General features: G+C 41.1%; 1 protein-coding gene across 2 annotated transcripts; it reads left to right on the top strand.

Annotated features, from left to right (window-relative positions):
* Window positions 1-426: 426 nt before the first annotated feature.
* Window positions 427-9,949, top strand: LOC139952326 (monocarboxylate transporter 7-like). 2 transcript variants are annotated; one of them, XM_071951430.1, is made up of 7 exons: window positions 427-1,047; window positions 3,218-3,375; window positions 4,332-4,470; window positions 6,419-7,005; window positions 7,207-7,432; window positions 7,958-8,101; window positions 9,321-9,949. In XM_071951430.1, exons 1-7 carry the CDS (start codon window positions 867-869, stop codon window positions 9,437-9,439), a joined length of 1,554 nt encoding a protein of 517 aa, XP_071807531.1. In that variant the 5' UTR covers window positions 427-866; the 3' UTR covers window positions 9,440-9,949. The 2 variants fall into 2 exon arrangements, with proteins under 2 accessions (XP_071807531.1, XP_071807530.1); XM_071951429.1 differs by having other exon boundaries at window positions 7,958-9,403.
* The last annotated feature ends 6,983 nt before the right edge of the window (window positions 9,950-16,932 follow it).

Below are 16,932 nucleotides of genomic sequence, written 5' to 3'. Positions count from 1 at the left end.
ACATTTTGCGAAATATCCGCCTAAAACGTAAACTTGATTCGAGTCCCGTTCTCGTGCGAGAGGTCCCTATAGGCATACCCGCCGCCGTATAAATGTACTAGCTACTGTGGTCCCGAGAACAGGTCGGGGAATGCAGAGCATCACAAAGCAGTAGTTTTCTGAGATTGTGACGGGATTGGGTCTACCTAGTATGGTGCTTAAAGTGCAAGAAAAGAAAAATAGCATCAATACAGAGAGGAGAAAGATAAAGGGAAGTTAATCTGGTGTTGGGCTTGACTGAATGTGATTTGCGAACGCCGGAACACGAAAACGAGATGTGCACGTGTTGCATGCTACCACATACTCACACTATGAAAGGTTCAAATTCTACTTTTGTAGTCCTGAGCAGACGAGACGTAGCATACTGGTTTTTCTGACCTCCTGTTCGACAATCTCTATTTGCACCTGTCCTGTTGCGTATATTATCGTTATGTCAAGTGTAGTAGATAATCCCCTTACACAAATATAGCAAGGTCATCTAATACTAATAGGGCGTGTGTAGCCAGTGTCACGTCTGCATTGCAGTTTTCCTGGACGATTGTACCCGCGATCAGTGCCTGTTACCATCGACAAGATTCACTCTTCCAGGGTGTTTGCTCCATCTTACAAGCTTCAGACGAGAGGACAGAGCCTGAAGCCGATTCCAGATTAGAGCCGAAACCGTGGTTTCGTAAAGGACCATAATAATAAGGAATAACTGGGAAAATATAACTTCTCTAGAGATCTAGGATTGTTATAATACGATTTGAATTGTTCTTTCGAGTTTTAATCAAGAATTTGTGTTGACCTCTGATGAGCCGATCCGATGTTTAACCTCATCAAGAGCAATGCGTAGCAATAACACCACTGGTGAGCATGGCTGTAGGACCAGCTTGGACCGACATTGGGGCTGGGTAGTAGCGGTCGCTTCGTTTTTTATCTACTTTGTATGTTGCGGAACACTTGGGACCTTCGTCTTGTTGTTTGTCTACTTTGAGCGTGAATTTCAGTCCACTGCAATGGCTGTCGGTAAGTTTGAATTCCTGCACATTCACCGCTAGTACTAGCTTGTTCAGTTTACATTTATGTTCGGTCAATGTTTACCCTATGGTATGGTTCTAATCGGCGCTGGGGCCAAGGATACCGAGTGTGGTTAGACCGATAGCAGACAGCAGCTCTAGACTTGCTTTATCGATGGGTGCATTCGATTAGCTTCCCCGGGTCGACGCCGGTCTGCCCCCGGTAGGTTCAAATAGCTTTGACGTCATTCCAGGGACTCACCCGGGTCAGCCCCAAGTGCCCTGCTTGTGGAGTGGGTCACTTGGGGCTAGCCCCAGGTGCATGACGTCACCACGGGAGGATGAGTGATAGTTCGATTAGCTCTTCACTGCGGGGTCGACACACGGAAGTTAATCGAATGCACCCAAAAGGCCCCTTGTACAAAATACGTTACTAGGTATATCGTAGGAGGTCCTATTTTCGAGGTGTCCCTAAAATCGTGGCAAATCTTTTATCTCTCTGTGCGCGATGCAAACAGTCCCGAGATAAAAATTGTGTGGTTTTATTTGCCAAGCAAAGAGTCTCCTCTTCTTTGACCAAAACTTAGAAACACGTAAGGCTCCACTGGTCATTTGCACTTGTAAATGCAAAAAGTTTGGTATTTTAGGCATTTCCACAAGGTACAAAAATATGTCATAATGTTGAGGCCATATTAAAATATTTGCCCACCGAAAAAGTTTCATCAAACGCTATTTCAATTCACAATTCATGATGATCAAAATCATGTGACTGAATGTTTTGCTGAGCATTCTTGAAAAAAAATACCGAGGCTTAAAGAAGCCATATGCCTTATATCATTTTCTAATATTTTTGGAGATTTTTATTTTGTAACCCTCGTATCCATACTACTATTTATATTAAAATTTAAACATCAGCTTGTTGATTCAATTATCACTGTTTATTTATACGCTTTATTATAAATATTAAGAAAAAAAATAGGAAAAAAAATAATAATAAATCAGATTTTGAAGCCAGTAATTATTCACACTTTTTATATTTTTTTTATTTTTTTTTATTTTTTGCAAGTTACTATGGTAATTTTAAAAATTTAATAAAAAATATTTTGATTAAAATGAAGGCAACTGCTGGCTATTACAGTCATACACAGAGTCTCAAAGAACACTTGTAGTCAATGCAGATGTTTCTTCCATGTATGGCTTCACCGGGAAACCATACTTTCTCGTTTGCCGTGAAAACAGGAAAAACTCAAAGCAAATGGGGCCAGTTGAAGTCATCCAAGATCGGTGTGTGGTGTAAACATTTCAATGTCCATCAAGTTTTAATACATGTTTGCATACTTCGTATTAACAAATGAAGATAATTAGGGCATCGGTTGATATATGGCATCATTATTTTTTTCCCAATTCAAAGAAAAAGGCATAATAGCGTGAAAACTGGTAAGCAGAGGATACATTAGCTCGGTTTATCTACTCGATGTATACATGAAAATGAAGTTCATTGATTCTACTGATCCAGAAGTTACAGAATTATGTAGGTAGGAGGTTGGAAAATGGTAAACGGAAGTATGCAAAAGTAACTGGAAGTTTTGCGGAAGTTTGAGGTAGATATAGGCCTAAATGAAAGATTTTGCCGTAAAACAACGATAATACTCAAATATGGTTTAATAAATGAATCTAAATAGCAACAGAGGGGCAAGTTATAAACAAACCTACGGGTTATAAACTACAAAGGGCTAGAGTAAGAAAAGTATGAAATCAAATGAAGTAAATGTAAGTGCCCACATCGTGGATGTAAAGACAATGCCATAGTTTGGTATGTTCTTTGTTGTATTTATTACCTCTAGAGGCCAAAATTTGAATATTTTATTCTGGTAAAGCAAATTGAATGTGTAGAAGTCTTTGGTGATAATCAAAATGAAATAAGTACACGCATGAGGCTCTACGAAAACAGTTAAACTCTTTGAATCTTTAAATAACAATAAGACTGTGTGTAGGATTAGAGTCACATAACAAAAGTGGGTCCCTTCCTATGATAACTCAAAGTCCATTCAAACTTTATTGGTCTTTAATTTATGATACATTTTGTATTGACCATTATTCATTATTTGTTTGTCTGTATGGTTGTATGAATGGAAATAAAACAAACAAACAAAACAAACTAATAGGATGTATTCTTACAGGGTGGATTGGATCTCTTAGTAATGGACTTCTAAACTTGATGTCCTTTGTGTCAAGCCCACTGTACGAAAAATTCACCCGTAGACTAGTCATCGCAATCGGGGTGCTCCTTTGCAGTGCGGGAATTCTAGCAACCAGCTTCACTACGTCAGTATGGCAGGTACCTGCACAAACTATATAAAGCAAACACTATGAGATAATTGAGGCATTGTATGACGAGGTATAAATTTTGGTTTATTGTAAAGGCCCGGTCACATAGGCCCCGATAACGAGAACGAAAACGAGAAAGATAACGAGAACAATAACAATGCACGCTCGCGATTGGTTGAATTGCTCCACGCAGAATACGCCCACTTTAATTCAACCAATCGAGGGCGTGTATTTTTATCGTTATCGTTTTCGTTCTCGTTATCGGGGCCTGTGTGACCGGGCCTTAACACTAGAGCAATGAATGGCTATAGCGCAATGATGGTGACTAGAGTATAGTTAAAACGTCGAGAGAACTGGCTATAACTATTTCCCCCATAAGCTGAGTAGAAGTCTCAGCCGAATGTCTACCTTCCGCACAGTTTGTAGTTATAAAAGCAGGACAGGTAGTTTCAGAACTGAGAAGTTTCCCAAAATCCAAGAATCTACTCCGCGGTATTAGCGCAAGACAGTTCCCTAAACAAAAAACTCAATCTGACAAATAGACACACACGTTATACACCGCAAATCAAACATTTAATAATATGAGATATCGTCAACGTTTTCACGAAGAGGCAAATCTTCGAAAAATCATTTATTTTAGCAGTCGGTGTTTTGGACAGATTCTGTGAATGTATTATGGACATCAACATTTTAAAACTACAGCATATTTGCATTATTTGGGATCTCCACTTTCATGCTTGGTAACATTACGTTGGTTATACACCCCCCCCCCCCCCCCCCCCGAGAGCATGAATTTTTGACAATATGGTCCTAAATATTGGGAAATATGGTTGTGATCAGATTCAATGTTAAAGTTCGGGCAAAAAAAAGTGAGGTCCCATTGCGCCCCATCCTTCCCCGGTCCTGATAAGGTTAAGGTATCATATTAATATAATGTGATATTTTTCTGTGTTGCAATCTTACCAGGTTTACATTACATTCGGCATTGTCTTCGCCGTTGGTCTGAACTTCACCTCAAACCCATCACTAAATCTCATGACATTGTATTTTCCTGGGCGTAACTGCGTCAGAGCTACGGCCTTTGCATCTGCCGGCCAAGCAGTAGGTGAGGACATTATTCAAAATAAGGTTTTTGCTTTCGTGTTAAATAAGGGACAGTGTCCATCAAGTTCCCTTTTCTAAAGGGGTGCCACCTTGTTGACAATGAACAGTCGTAGACAATTGTGTTTATCGACCCAGTAATTTATTTTATGACTCGGCGAGGAGCAGGTGAAAAATTGTTACCGGGGAAATCACTTCAACACGGTTGGAACGTAACGGTGATATACATGGAGGTTTACAGGGGTTTACAGGAGTTAACAGGAGTCTACGGCGGCATACAGATATAACAAAACTGTTGGGATGGGAAATACACACATGATAATAAAGTAATTTAAGAAACAAATATGTTAGGTGCAAAAATAGGACTTTGAGGAATAAAACAACTTTGCAAGTGGCACCATAAAATCTTATGGTGCCAACATTTTTAGTGCCGGATCTGTTTTGGATACCGAATAATTCAATATACAGCTTTTGGATGAAACAGGAAAATAACTCCAAATAGCCCAAATCATCGAAATAGAAAGGAAGTAATTTAACAGTATTACGGGGTTGACTACAGAAAATACGGCGAACTTAAAGGCACCTGGAAACAGATTTTTGTTTTCCTTCAAACATTAGAGTATATGTTCCTGAACAATAAAATAATTTTTGGAGGAGCTGTTTTTGACGATTTATATATGTTTAAAAAATTAAATAAAGTTGTGTGGGGGTGACTCCGCCTACCCCTTTTGTGACGTCAATCGAGGAAGACTTTGCCTCGATCGACATCGAACACACGTACGTGCAGGTACATTCAAGTCCTAGTCGTGATTGTGTACCTTTTGAAAAAGTTTTTTTCTTGCAATTTTCCGGCAATGTCGACCAGGTGTATTGCTGCTGGATGCAACAAAACAACTAAAGATGGTGTCAGTTTGCCAAGTTGTCCGGTCCGACGTTAGCCTTGCTCAAGGCAGTCGAATTATTCACTCCGAAAAAAGACCGCCCCTGTATAAAAACCCACCCGTATTCACTGTGCGTAACATCGCACGACACGATGCTCTCGTACACTGTCCGCATGCGGAGGCCGACAGCCTTGTAGGGTCTGTGTTGAAGCCACTGACCTCATTACTATAATAAGCGAAGAGTACCCACGGTCAGCTCATTACCATAATGCCCGCGAAAGACGAGACATGTCTACATCATCACACACCACCACCACGGACGCTCACCGAGCATGATAGGCGTGCGTGATTGGACGTCAAAATGAATAATTCATTTGCCTCACATCCTGTGTTGTCTGATAGGTCTGACGAACGATATACATACTCATGAGCTGCATACTAGCATATCCGAGAGCCCCCCCCCCCCAATTTTTTCCACTAGTGGAATTTTTTCAATACAACACATTAAACCCGGAAGATACAGACCCGACAAGGCTGTCGGCCTGACGGCCTCCGCATGCGGTTAGTGGTACGAGTGGGATGACTTGTGTGAACAGTATTCGTACGATGTGACAGTGTGTATACGGGTGGTCATGCGGTGTGATCGCACACACCATGCACAGGGTATACGGGTGGGTTTACAGCGGCGTCTTTTCGGAGCGAATAATGCGACTGCCCTGAGCAAGGCTAGTCCGACGTCTTTTCCAGCGCTGTGCGGCAAACACTTCGAGCCGTCGTGCTTCGAGAATCCGGAATACACTACACATTTTGACATGAAGAGAAAAGTTCTTTTCTAAAACATGATGCCATCCCAATAACTTTTCCAGCTAGTGGAGAAGTCGAAGAAGGTACCTGAAAGACGTAACGAACCTATTGAACAATTCAATGATAGTTTATTGAATTGGTTTTTTTTATATAAAGCTTTTAATACGGTATATGGAATTTGCTTTATTATCCTAAATTCGTCCATTCCACTTTGTGCTTTAACTTATTCTTTTATCAAGACATTGAGTTTCTCGATCTTTTTTTCAGGTACCCTTACTATGACACCGATTCTGGAGGCAGTTTTGTCTGTGATTGGATGGAGGTCAGCCCTTCAATATTTATCAGTTGCAATCCTGGTTACATGTCTTCCTCTTGCAGCTGTGTTCAAACTCCCACCACAACAATGTTCTACTAGGCTACATGACCACGATTTGCCATCAGAAGCAAACCAGACACTGGAAGTTGTTAATTTAAGTCGAGATGAAAAATGTTACAAAGAGAAAGCAACCTCACCAAAGCAATCAGCGTCAGCAGAGGGCGAGGAACTTGTTTTAGAACAAAATACAGGGATTTATTCAAACAAGGAGAACCAGGAAGAAGAGACTAGTACATTTCTGGAAGTCCAAGAGGCACCCGAGCAGCAAGTAGAGATCATCCCACCGCTGCCAACAAATGAGAAATCTCGACCAGAAGCTGGCGAGGAAGAAACCCCGTTTAAAAACGATGTTGATGCGAAGAACGGGACAAGTTCTTGGGGGAAGTACATCGCATTGGGGAAGGATCATCGACACTCATGCTTTTTCATTGGCATATTAGGAGCGACAGTTTCGATTTACTTTAACGGTATCAACTTGGTACGTAAGCATGCAACATCAGTATCTTTAACTTTGGTTATTTGTTTACTGCTTGTTAAACACGCTGCTGTAAACAATGTCATCACCAGTTTATGGCTGGTAACAACTTTCGAAAAAGATGCTGGTTTGGGTGAAAAATGCACAGTCACCTAACGAAGAATATTCGAAAACGAAAATAACATTAAAACATTCCTTACACAGGTTAGTTGCATGACGGCAGGCGGTATACCGGAGCGCACAGCTGCCTGGCTGATCACCGTATTCAACGTAGCCGATCTGTCATCTCGTGTTGTGTTGTGTTTCGTTGGTGACCATCTACCGATTGGTCGTATAACGGTCCTGATGGTAACGGCTGCGATCGGGGCCATATCGTCCTTTCTGCTCACACTAGGGGTTTCACTGCCGATATTCATCGTATACTGCATCAGTAAGTGCCCCTTTTTCGGCTTCACTCACTACTGTTCATAGGTTTTTGGAGGTACGTCGGCCGGTCGACCACGTCAGAGCCAATGAACAGCTCTCCCTACACCCACAATTGTACATACACGACGAACGTTGCACAAGGTTTCTTTATATATTGTAAGTCATTTACAGAGTGTAATATTCATGCATCGGCCTCTGCGATGACAAAACACCAACAGCCGATTTCACGAAACTTTACGCAACTGCGTAAGTCCACTTGCGCAACGTTTATGGCGCAACTTACGCCATAAACGTTTCGCAAGTGGACTTACGCAGTTGCGTAAAGTTTCGTGAAATCGGCCCCTGGTAAGCTTACAGAGCTGTTTATTGGCTCTGACGTGGTCGACCGGCCGACATAATTATTTAAAAAAACTATGACTCTCCTGCCATTTTTATTTTGTTATTTTTTTTTCAATACATTTTGTAATGTCAAAAAAAAGTCTAAGTGACAGAAATTGATCGTAATTATCTTGTTGGAATCGATATTTAGTTGCAGGATTTGTTAGAGGCGTGTTTTTCGGAATAGCTGTTGCTTGTGTCGTTGAACTCTTTGGGGCTCACAAAACGGTCGAGACGCTGACGTCACTCCAGATTGCGTACGGGATTGGAGGGCTACTTGCCTCATCTGTTGCAGGTATAAAACTGTTTACCTTTTTGTCAAATATTTTCCCATGTACCTTTCACGATGTGGGAACTTTGCCAATAAAACAAAAATCATGTTTGCTATGTTGTTTAGGCCTACCGGTACAAGAATTAACGCAGAATATATTTTGGTATACCACACCAGTATCCTTACTTTGGGTATTCCAACTAAACAGTCCTTAGAATTTGGGCTCAATAAACTGGTCATCGAAATTGCAAGAAAATGCTGACAGACAAAACATCTTTTGTTGCATAAATGCCCGAGAACGGCTTTCTTATATTCAAATTTGTTGGAGACAATTTTACCCTTATGACTTAAAAACTACATTTTCAAAGTGATGGGTCTTTTCTAACATGTTGTAATATCAATAGCCCTCTAGTACCAAGTAAGTGGTATGGTTATTTATAATAATGTTTTATCAATATTGTGTAACTTTTAATGTTATATATTATTATACTTATTTTCATATTTAAATTTATATTTTTACATAGTTTTTAACGATTCCTGTAAGTGGCGGCTTTCCGCTGTTGGATGTCAATAAATAAATAAAAATAAAAATTAACTTGGTTGATTAATTGCCAAAAGTACACGCATCCTTTAAAGCCATTATACACTTTCGGAACAGAAAACAAAATTAAAAGTTCACAGATTTACAAATAACTTACAGGGTTTACAGAAGGTAATGGGGAAAGACTTCTCTTGAAGTATCACTCCATCCTTTACTCTTTGAGAAAACATTAAAACAATTATCAATTCTCGATATCGAGAATAACGGATTTATTTTAAACACATGCCATGACACGGCTAAACGTGCGGAAACAAGGGAGGGTTTTCCCATTATTTTCTCCCGACTCCGATGACCGATTGAGCCTAAGTTTTCACAGGTTTGTTATTTTATATATAAGTTGTGATACACGAAGTGTAGGCCTTTGGAAAATACTGTTTACCGAAAGTGTCAAATGGCTTTAAATACGCAATTATTACTAACACTCAACTGTGTGCCATAAACTTAACAGAGGGTGCTGTAGGTAAGAAGTCTTAATACTTTTAGTGAGCGAATATAATACCCTTCGTAAAATGCAAAATAATTAAACATTAATTGAAACTCTGGTGTTTCGACGTGTCGTAATGCACACTTTAACTATCCACTTGACTTAGAATTTGTATTGTCATGTAAAAGACTTTCATGTTCTGTGCAATCTGTGTTTAGGTTTGAGCTATGACGTCACGGGGACGTACAAGACGTCACACTACACGTGTTCAGTGCTTTGGGCGATAGCCAGTGTAATGTTCGGTATAATGTTCGGTATCGTTTGCAAACTCAAGTGAAGCCCCTCCTGGATTATTGACATTTACCAAGTGAGCCTTATTGTGAATGTCATAGGGCGTACTTGTTGGAGTAGAAGGTAGCCTTGCTCAAGGCAGTCGAATTATTCACTACGAAAAAAGACCGCCGCTGTATAAAAACCCACCCGTATTCACTGTGCGTATCATCGCACGACACTATGCCCTGTACACTCCGCATGCGTCGGCCGTTACAGCCTCCGCATGCGGTTAGTGGTACGAGTGCAGATGACTTGTGTGCACAGTAGTCGTACGATGTGACAGTGTGTATATGGGTGGGTTTACAGCGGCGTCTTTTCGGAGCGAATAATGCGACTGCCTTGCGCAAGGCTAAGTAGAAGGTGGTATAGCCTAAACATCTGACGTCACACTTCGAGGCTCGGGTGTGCGGATAAAGACAGGGGCCCAGTCTATTCGTGGTATTGTGCATTACTATGTTTTTATGGAGAATAGGGAAGAGCTGTCATTTGATGCATTTAATAAATAAAAAATACATTTGCGTTTTTTCAAAAGGTTTAGTTTTAAAGTTGATTATGAATTTGGTTGTCTGCGTACTCTAGTCTGTTATAATGGGGAATTCGTTTGTGCTGGTTCCTAACCTGATAGGGCACACCGACGGTAGGAGGCCAGACCGTTGTGATAGGATTATTCTGTCTCACCCGGAGATTTTGGCCCCAACGACAAATTGTTGTGTAGACAAACTTCACCTGATGGCGCCCACTTTTTAATCGACTTCAGTCAGTCGGCATTATAATTTACAGTATGGAAGGGGATACACATGATGATTGGGGACAACATCCCATAATGAGTAACAACGGCATGCCATTCATCAGCTCCGTTAAGCTAACACGACCTGAAGTTCAATTCGAGGCAGCTCCTTCGGCCAGAAGGAGATATCATCGCGGTAGTCCTTAAAGTGTGGAAACGACTATTGCCAGAGCATTGCATTTTTCCCCAAAATTACAGTTGGGAGAGTTGCGGCAACTTACGATTAAAAAAACGTTTTCGGTCTATAAACAATCGCATAAGCTCAACATCGTCCTGAGGGCCTGCACATTTAGAAGGTTGGCATAAAAATGACGTACAGTTACCACGTGATATAAGGAAAACGGTCCTATATCAAAATTCTCTCATACACAACTCTGACCATTGCAGATAACCAGTGGCGTAATAAGGGGCGGGGCTGGGGCCCCCTCCCCCTTCTTTCTCATCACACCCTCCCTTCTTTCCGCTTTCTCCCCACTACACACGTTCTTCTTGTCACTTGCCGTTAAAGGCAGTGGACACTATTGGTAATTGCTCAAAATAATTGTTAGCTTAAAAACTAACTTGCCTAACGAGCAATGGAGAGCTGTTGATAGTATAAAACATTGTGGGTAACGGCTCCCTTTGAAGTAACGTAGTTTTTGAGATAATTTCTCAGTAAAATATTTGAATTGAATTAGAGGTATCGACATCAAGCATCTGAAAGCACACAACTTCGTTTGACAGAGATGGGTGGGTTTTTTTTTCATTTTTATTTCGGAACTTCGACGACCAATATTGAGCTCAAATTTTCACAGGTTTGTTATGTTAATATACACTAAGTGAGAAGACTGGACAATAGTGTACAGTGTCAAACTACCCCTTCTATAATGAGCAGTACTTGACGCCTCATACGTTTTTAAAGCTTGTGTTCAATACCATGATTCTCGCTCGTCAAAGGAAGAAGCTTCACATTATTGACATAACTTTTAACTTTGTGAAGGTTTTGAGTGCGACTGCCAAATAATAATGATGAGAAAGAATTTATAAAGCCCCCACACCCCACCCACACCCCTAGAAGCTAAAACTTTCCATGAGCTGATTTCACGAAACGCTAGGATTAATCCTATCTCGAGTTAGGACGAGTAACCCATTCTAACTTAGGACAGGTTCAATACGTCATACGCCTTTGGATGCGGAATTTAACTCGTCCTAAAGTCCTAAAATTAATCCTAAGTTAGGAAGAGTTTCGTGAAATCTACAGCAGGCCCTCAAATTTGCACCGCGACTCACGTGGCTGCACGGTTTGCGCCCACCACAAATTGAATCTTCCTACGTGCCTGGCTAGTTTTTGTATTATACGATTAACTACACAACTGCAAACATGCTCTATAATTGAACCGGACCAGAGTGTATAAGTGCTGTTTCATTATTAATTTCATCAAATTTATTTGACTTGAATTAAACCTGTCAGATTAAACTCGTCAACGTTGGTGTAGTGATGTGTTTCCATGACAACAACGCTACAGACACGTTTTCCGACCGATTTGTTTTAAAATCTCCGGCGAAGGCTCTTATTCTCTTAGTTAAACACACACTGGTTGGGCAATGCACACAATGATTGTGCACTAGGTGTGTACACCTGCATAAAGGGACCTCCTATTGACTTTAAACTGGGGCCCTTTACCCGACCGGGGTCAATGAAGAACTTATAGATATATTATAGCTATTTTGTTTGTCAATTCCTATTCATATAACCAACTTCCACATGTTTTACTCAAGTTCAGTATCTTCAGTACAAAGCACCTTGTATTTGGTTTGGTGCGGAAGTTGATTAAACAACTTAATATTTCAGATTTTCCTACAAAAAAAAAACACCTATGACCCTATACATTAAAAATTACAGGAAATTTATCTGCAAAAATTTCACTTGAAACATAAGTTTTCCTTGTTCAATTAGACTTTTGTATTTAGTGATTTAAAAAAAGAAATTCTCGGTTGAAGTGCAAGAATCGAGGAACGACTATTCGTCGATAATTTGCAGATTATGAATAATTCATAACTGGTCTAGCCACGGACTACCGTATACACCAAACAGCCTGGCTGATCATCTGCCTTCAAGTCTACAGCCTTTACATCGAAGAGCCTGCACTGACCAGAAGTCATGTCGTAGTCGAAAGACCAACACTCGTTATTCATCTTGCACCTCAGGAAACATTGCATTGGCGACTTCACTTTAACTTCGGCCAATAGAGGGCTTGGGTCGTTTACACATTTCCCATCGTAGAGCAAAGTGGACATGCAATGAGTGGCGAGTGACGATGTGTTTGTGCACGTACCTTTGATTTAAAATAAATAAATAAATTTGGGTTTGACTAAGAGAAGTTATGACTAAAGCGGTATTTGAACCAACGACCTCCTGACTAACTTGGCAGCGCCCCGAGCAGTCTCCCTCTGGGAGACCGTAGGACTAGATGCTGGCTCAGTGGGATTCACCAAATGAGAATGTTGGTCTTTGACAATTACGTTTTCAGTCCCTTTATAAGGAAGACGATCTCCAGTTTCAAAGATCTGTTCTTATTTCTTCAGGCACGAACGAATTCCTGCTTAATTATTTAATGAGCAATGTTTACCTCATGCGGTACTTGACCAAGACGATGATTGTTTAGTAGAGGACCCATGTGTTCTGATTTGAAAGTATGTAATGTCACCCATAATTATTTCTTACTTTTTGTTTGAGGCCAGTCTGCCTTGTGGTACTCTTCAACCATCACTTCACACAGAGTTAGGGTGCTGTCTAAACCGCTGATCACACGAACTTTCTTGTCCACACTGACGTACCGGGCAATCACGGGTGGATCACATACAAACTGTATGTGTGCCCCAGGGATCGATGCTTGGTCCATTGTCACTGGTAACCCACACGCTGCATTTTTTGAAGTGTCGCTCTCCTTGCCTGCCTTTACAATGGCGCCAGACAAACGACCACCTATGAGTGAAATAATGTATTTCACTCAATGTCACTGATTTAAATGCCGCTTAGTTAGCTTCTTTTTACTGATGAGGGAAATTAAATAATGTGTGAACTTACTATCACTATCGCCTCTGTTGACAAGGGTGATACGACCCACGCAGTGGTTGGTTCCCAGGTCCAACTTCCACCAAGAATGGAGACCAATACCTACAAAAGGAACACTTGCGTTGTAAGTTGTTGTTGTTGTTGTTGTTGTTGTTGTTGTTGTTGTTGTTGTTGTTGTTGTTGTTGTTGTTGTTGTTGTTGTTGTTGTTGTTGTTGTTGTTGTTGTTGTTGTTGTTGTTGTTGTTGTTGTTGTTGTTGTTCTTGTTGTTGTTCTTGTTGTTGTTGTTGTTGTTGTTGTTGTTGTTGTTGTTGTTGTTGTTGTTGTTGTTGTTGTTGTTGTTGTTGTGGTTGTGGTTGTGGTTGTGGTTGTGGTTGTGGTTGTGGTTGTGGTTGTGGTTGTGGTTGTGGTTGTGGTTGTGGTTGTGGTTGTGGTTGTGGTTGTGGTTGTGGTTGTGGTTGTGGTTGTGGTTGTGGTTGTGGTTGTGGTTGTGGTTGTGGTTGTGGTTGTGGTTGTGGTTGTGGTTGTGGTTGTGGTTGTGGTTGTGGTTGTGGTTGTGGTTGTGGTTGTGGTTGTGGTTGTGGTTGTGGTTGTGGTTGTGGTTGTGGTTGTGGTTGTGGTTGTGGTTGTGGTTGTGGTTGTGGTTGTGGTTGTGGTTGTGGTTGTGGTTGTGGTTGTGGTTGTGGTTGTGGTTGTGGTTGTGGTTGTGGTTGTGGTTGTGGTTGTGGTTGTGGTTGTGGTTGTGGTTGTGGTTGTGGTTGTGGTTGTGGTTGTGGTTGTGGTTGTGGTTGTGGTTGTGGTTGTGGTTGTGGTTGTGGTTGTGGTTGTGGTTGTGGTTGTGGTTGTGGTTGTGGTTGTGGTTGTGGTTGTGGTTGTGGTTGTGGTTGTGGTTGTGGTTGTGGTTGTGGTTGTGGTTGTGGTTGTGGTTGTGGTTGTGGTTGTGGTTGTGGTTGTGGTTGTGGTTGTGGTTGTGGTTGTGGTTGTGGTTGTGGTTGTGGTTGTGGTTGTGGTTGTGGTTGTGGTTGTGGTTGTGGTTGTGGTTGTGGTTGTTGTTGTTGTTGTTGTTGTTGTTGTTGTTGTTGTTGTTGTTGTTGTTGTTGTTGTTACCAGGTGTTGTCGTGAAATAGGCCTATACAGCCAAACAAACCAGGAACACCGGGACAAAACCCTTTTATTTGACTCTTTTATACGTGCATTACACAGCACACGGGACCAACGGCTTAAAGTCCCGTCCAAAGGATAACAGTGTCATGACCGGGACTCGAACCCTGCACATGACGTCATTGACCACCATCTTTGATGTAAAACAATAGAAAAGAGCACGCGTTTACGCGCTGCGCAAGCCTCTGAACCAAAAGTAGCCTTTTCAAAATGGTGGTCAATGCAAGACCTTTCCATTATTGATAAACACAGGACGTATGCCAGTTGGCATGGCCGGCTGAATGTTGGCAAACAATCAATCGTGTAATAAAACAATTGACCAAATTCAACATCTGTTTAAAGGATCCATGAGTTGAAATGTCTTATGATTCGTTGATTAGTTTCCAAAAAATTCAATATATTTGTGAATATTTTTGTATCCTTTCTACAAACAATAGATATCTGTTTTTGATTTGCAATTATGGCTTTCCATGGTTCTCCAACGTCGTTTGACAAAAACTCGAGCTGTAACATTGCAATGGAAATGTCTATACTGGAGATCAATGGGAGCCTACAGATGGATTGCACCAACGACCGCCATAATTATTTTATGATACACAATGGGAACGTGCACGCGTGTGCGCGCTGCACACAACTCTCAGCCAATGATAGCCTTTCATTCGTGACGTTTCATCAAAGATGGTGGCCAATGACGTCATGTGCAATCCATCTTATTTATATAGATCTACAATGTATTCTGTGAACTTTTAATGGTAATGCCTGTGTCCAATTTCATAGAGCTGATGCAGACAATATTGCTTTCAAATATTCTGCTAAGCAGACATGAGCAGGATACCACAAATTCTACATGCAACATGGTACTTTGGCTGGTAACCTCATTCTGGTAACCATAATTATGCCTTGTGTGCTTAGCTACTTTGTGTGCTTAAGCAGCTCTATGAAATTGGTTCATGGTGTAAACTCACTTGTATGCGCGCAAGTGAAATCTCCCAAAGATGTTCGCAAGTCACCGTCAATCGCTAGTTGTGCCTTTAGGTCAACTCCGCCGTAACGGAGATCGGAACTCTGACTGGCATCCATACCCCGAAGATCCAACGCTACGGAAAGTAACGTAAACAAGAAACTAGTTTCTCGTAATCTTTTGAAAATGCTCATAAAACATCACTACTTTGCTGAAATATATATAGAGGGTACCTTCTCTGTTTTACAACTTGCGTCTCATCATTCATTTATCGCTTGTTTTTTTTTCTTGTTTTTTTTTCTTAAAATTAAGTTGTATAAAATAACTGCTCTTCGATTCGTCTTAATGCAAAGATATTTTAGGTTGAAATTTGGCGTACCGGTTCACCCTCTCCCACTCCCCAATGTAAACGTAATCTAAAATACCTACATGTTAGATTGAGGCACCAGCAGGACAGCGGGAAAATCCACGCAAGGGTTCCAAAGAGAAATATCCACCGGGTTTTCTCCAGCATGGTGATTCCCGCGCAGTGAGCCATCGATCATGGCAATGACATTCACCACACATTCACTGTCTCAGTATTTCAATGTTGAGAAATCGACGTGGTTCAGGTATGCCGACGGGTAGACTGGTCTCATGTCCATCCGCAAAGACGGGTACTTCCTTTTCAGAACCAGTGCATGATTTCAATTGGATACAATAATATTTCATTCGATAAACGTGCAGTTATAGGAAAGCTTCCCATACTATGTTTTAATTGGCCCGAGGTGATGTAGGTGCCGCTGACATACATCACCTCGACCAATCAAAACACAGATATGGAAAGTTTACTTCGGTCGTCTGGCTGCATTGTGTATTTTGTACATGTACTTGCATGTGTAGTGTTAATGTTGATTAGGGATTGCCTGTGCGTGTCTTCATGTGAAATTAATGGAAGGGGTAATTGGCATCGGCTAATGACAACTTTCTGGCGTAATTCACGAGCCTCGAAGTGTGACGTCAGATGTTCAGGCAAGCTGACAGTATGCTTCGATTCAGTCCAATCAGAGCAGGTCCCATTTTTATGGCTGCGTGCTTGCCGCCGAATTTATGCGCCAGATGTTTTAGCGGAGAATGTCTATAATACGTGGAATGTTCAAGCGCACAATGATGCACCACGGTTTCTATACAACTTCTTAAAGCTGCAACACATTATTGTAACGTTGACACCATTTCTCCATTATATCATGGAGGTAGATATCAATGGTTGACACGCACATCACCCTCCCTCAAACAGGGGGAAAGGGTCACATGGATGACGTCAAATGGTGGTCAATATAAAATCTCTCCGGATATAGGAGCCGACTCGTAATAATATTGTTTGTATCCGTATCATTGTCTACAGATTATTCACTGCCTATTTCGCTACTGCTCTCTGTAAATTGCGTTGTGTAAATTACTTTCTTGTATTATTTCCAATGCTATTGTTTGTTTGCTATGTGGTCTAAATGAAAATTTAATGGCGTTATCAAAGCCCAGTGTATGTCCTAATAATA

The sequence above is a fragment of the Asterias amurensis genome, chromosome 20 (genome assembly GCF_032118995.1).
Source record: "Asterias amurensis chromosome 20, ASM3211899v1".
In the NCBI taxonomy this organism is placed as follows: Eukaryota; Metazoa; Echinodermata; class Asteroidea; order Forcipulatida; family Asteriidae; genus Asterias; species Asterias amurensis.
Note: the sequence above shows the minus strand (reverse complement) of the source record. Positions and strands in the feature narration are given on the sequence as shown.

What these genes read in the sequence shown, in the direction of transcription:
- LOC139952326 (XM_071951429.1), top strand. Translation starts at nt 867, where the DNA reads ATGCGTAGCAATAACACCACTGGTGAGCATGGCTGTAGGACCAGCTTG. An exon ending in GTCCACTGCAATGGCTGTCG is followed by an intron (nt 1,048 to 3,217) that starts GTAAGTTTGAAT and finishes GTATTCTTACAG; the next exon opens with GGTGGATTGGATCTCTTAGT. An exon ending in ATTCATCGTATACTGCATCA is followed by an intron (nt 7,433 to 7,957) that starts GTAAGTGCCCCT and finishes ATCGATATTTAG; the next exon opens with TTGCAGGATTTGTTAGAGGC.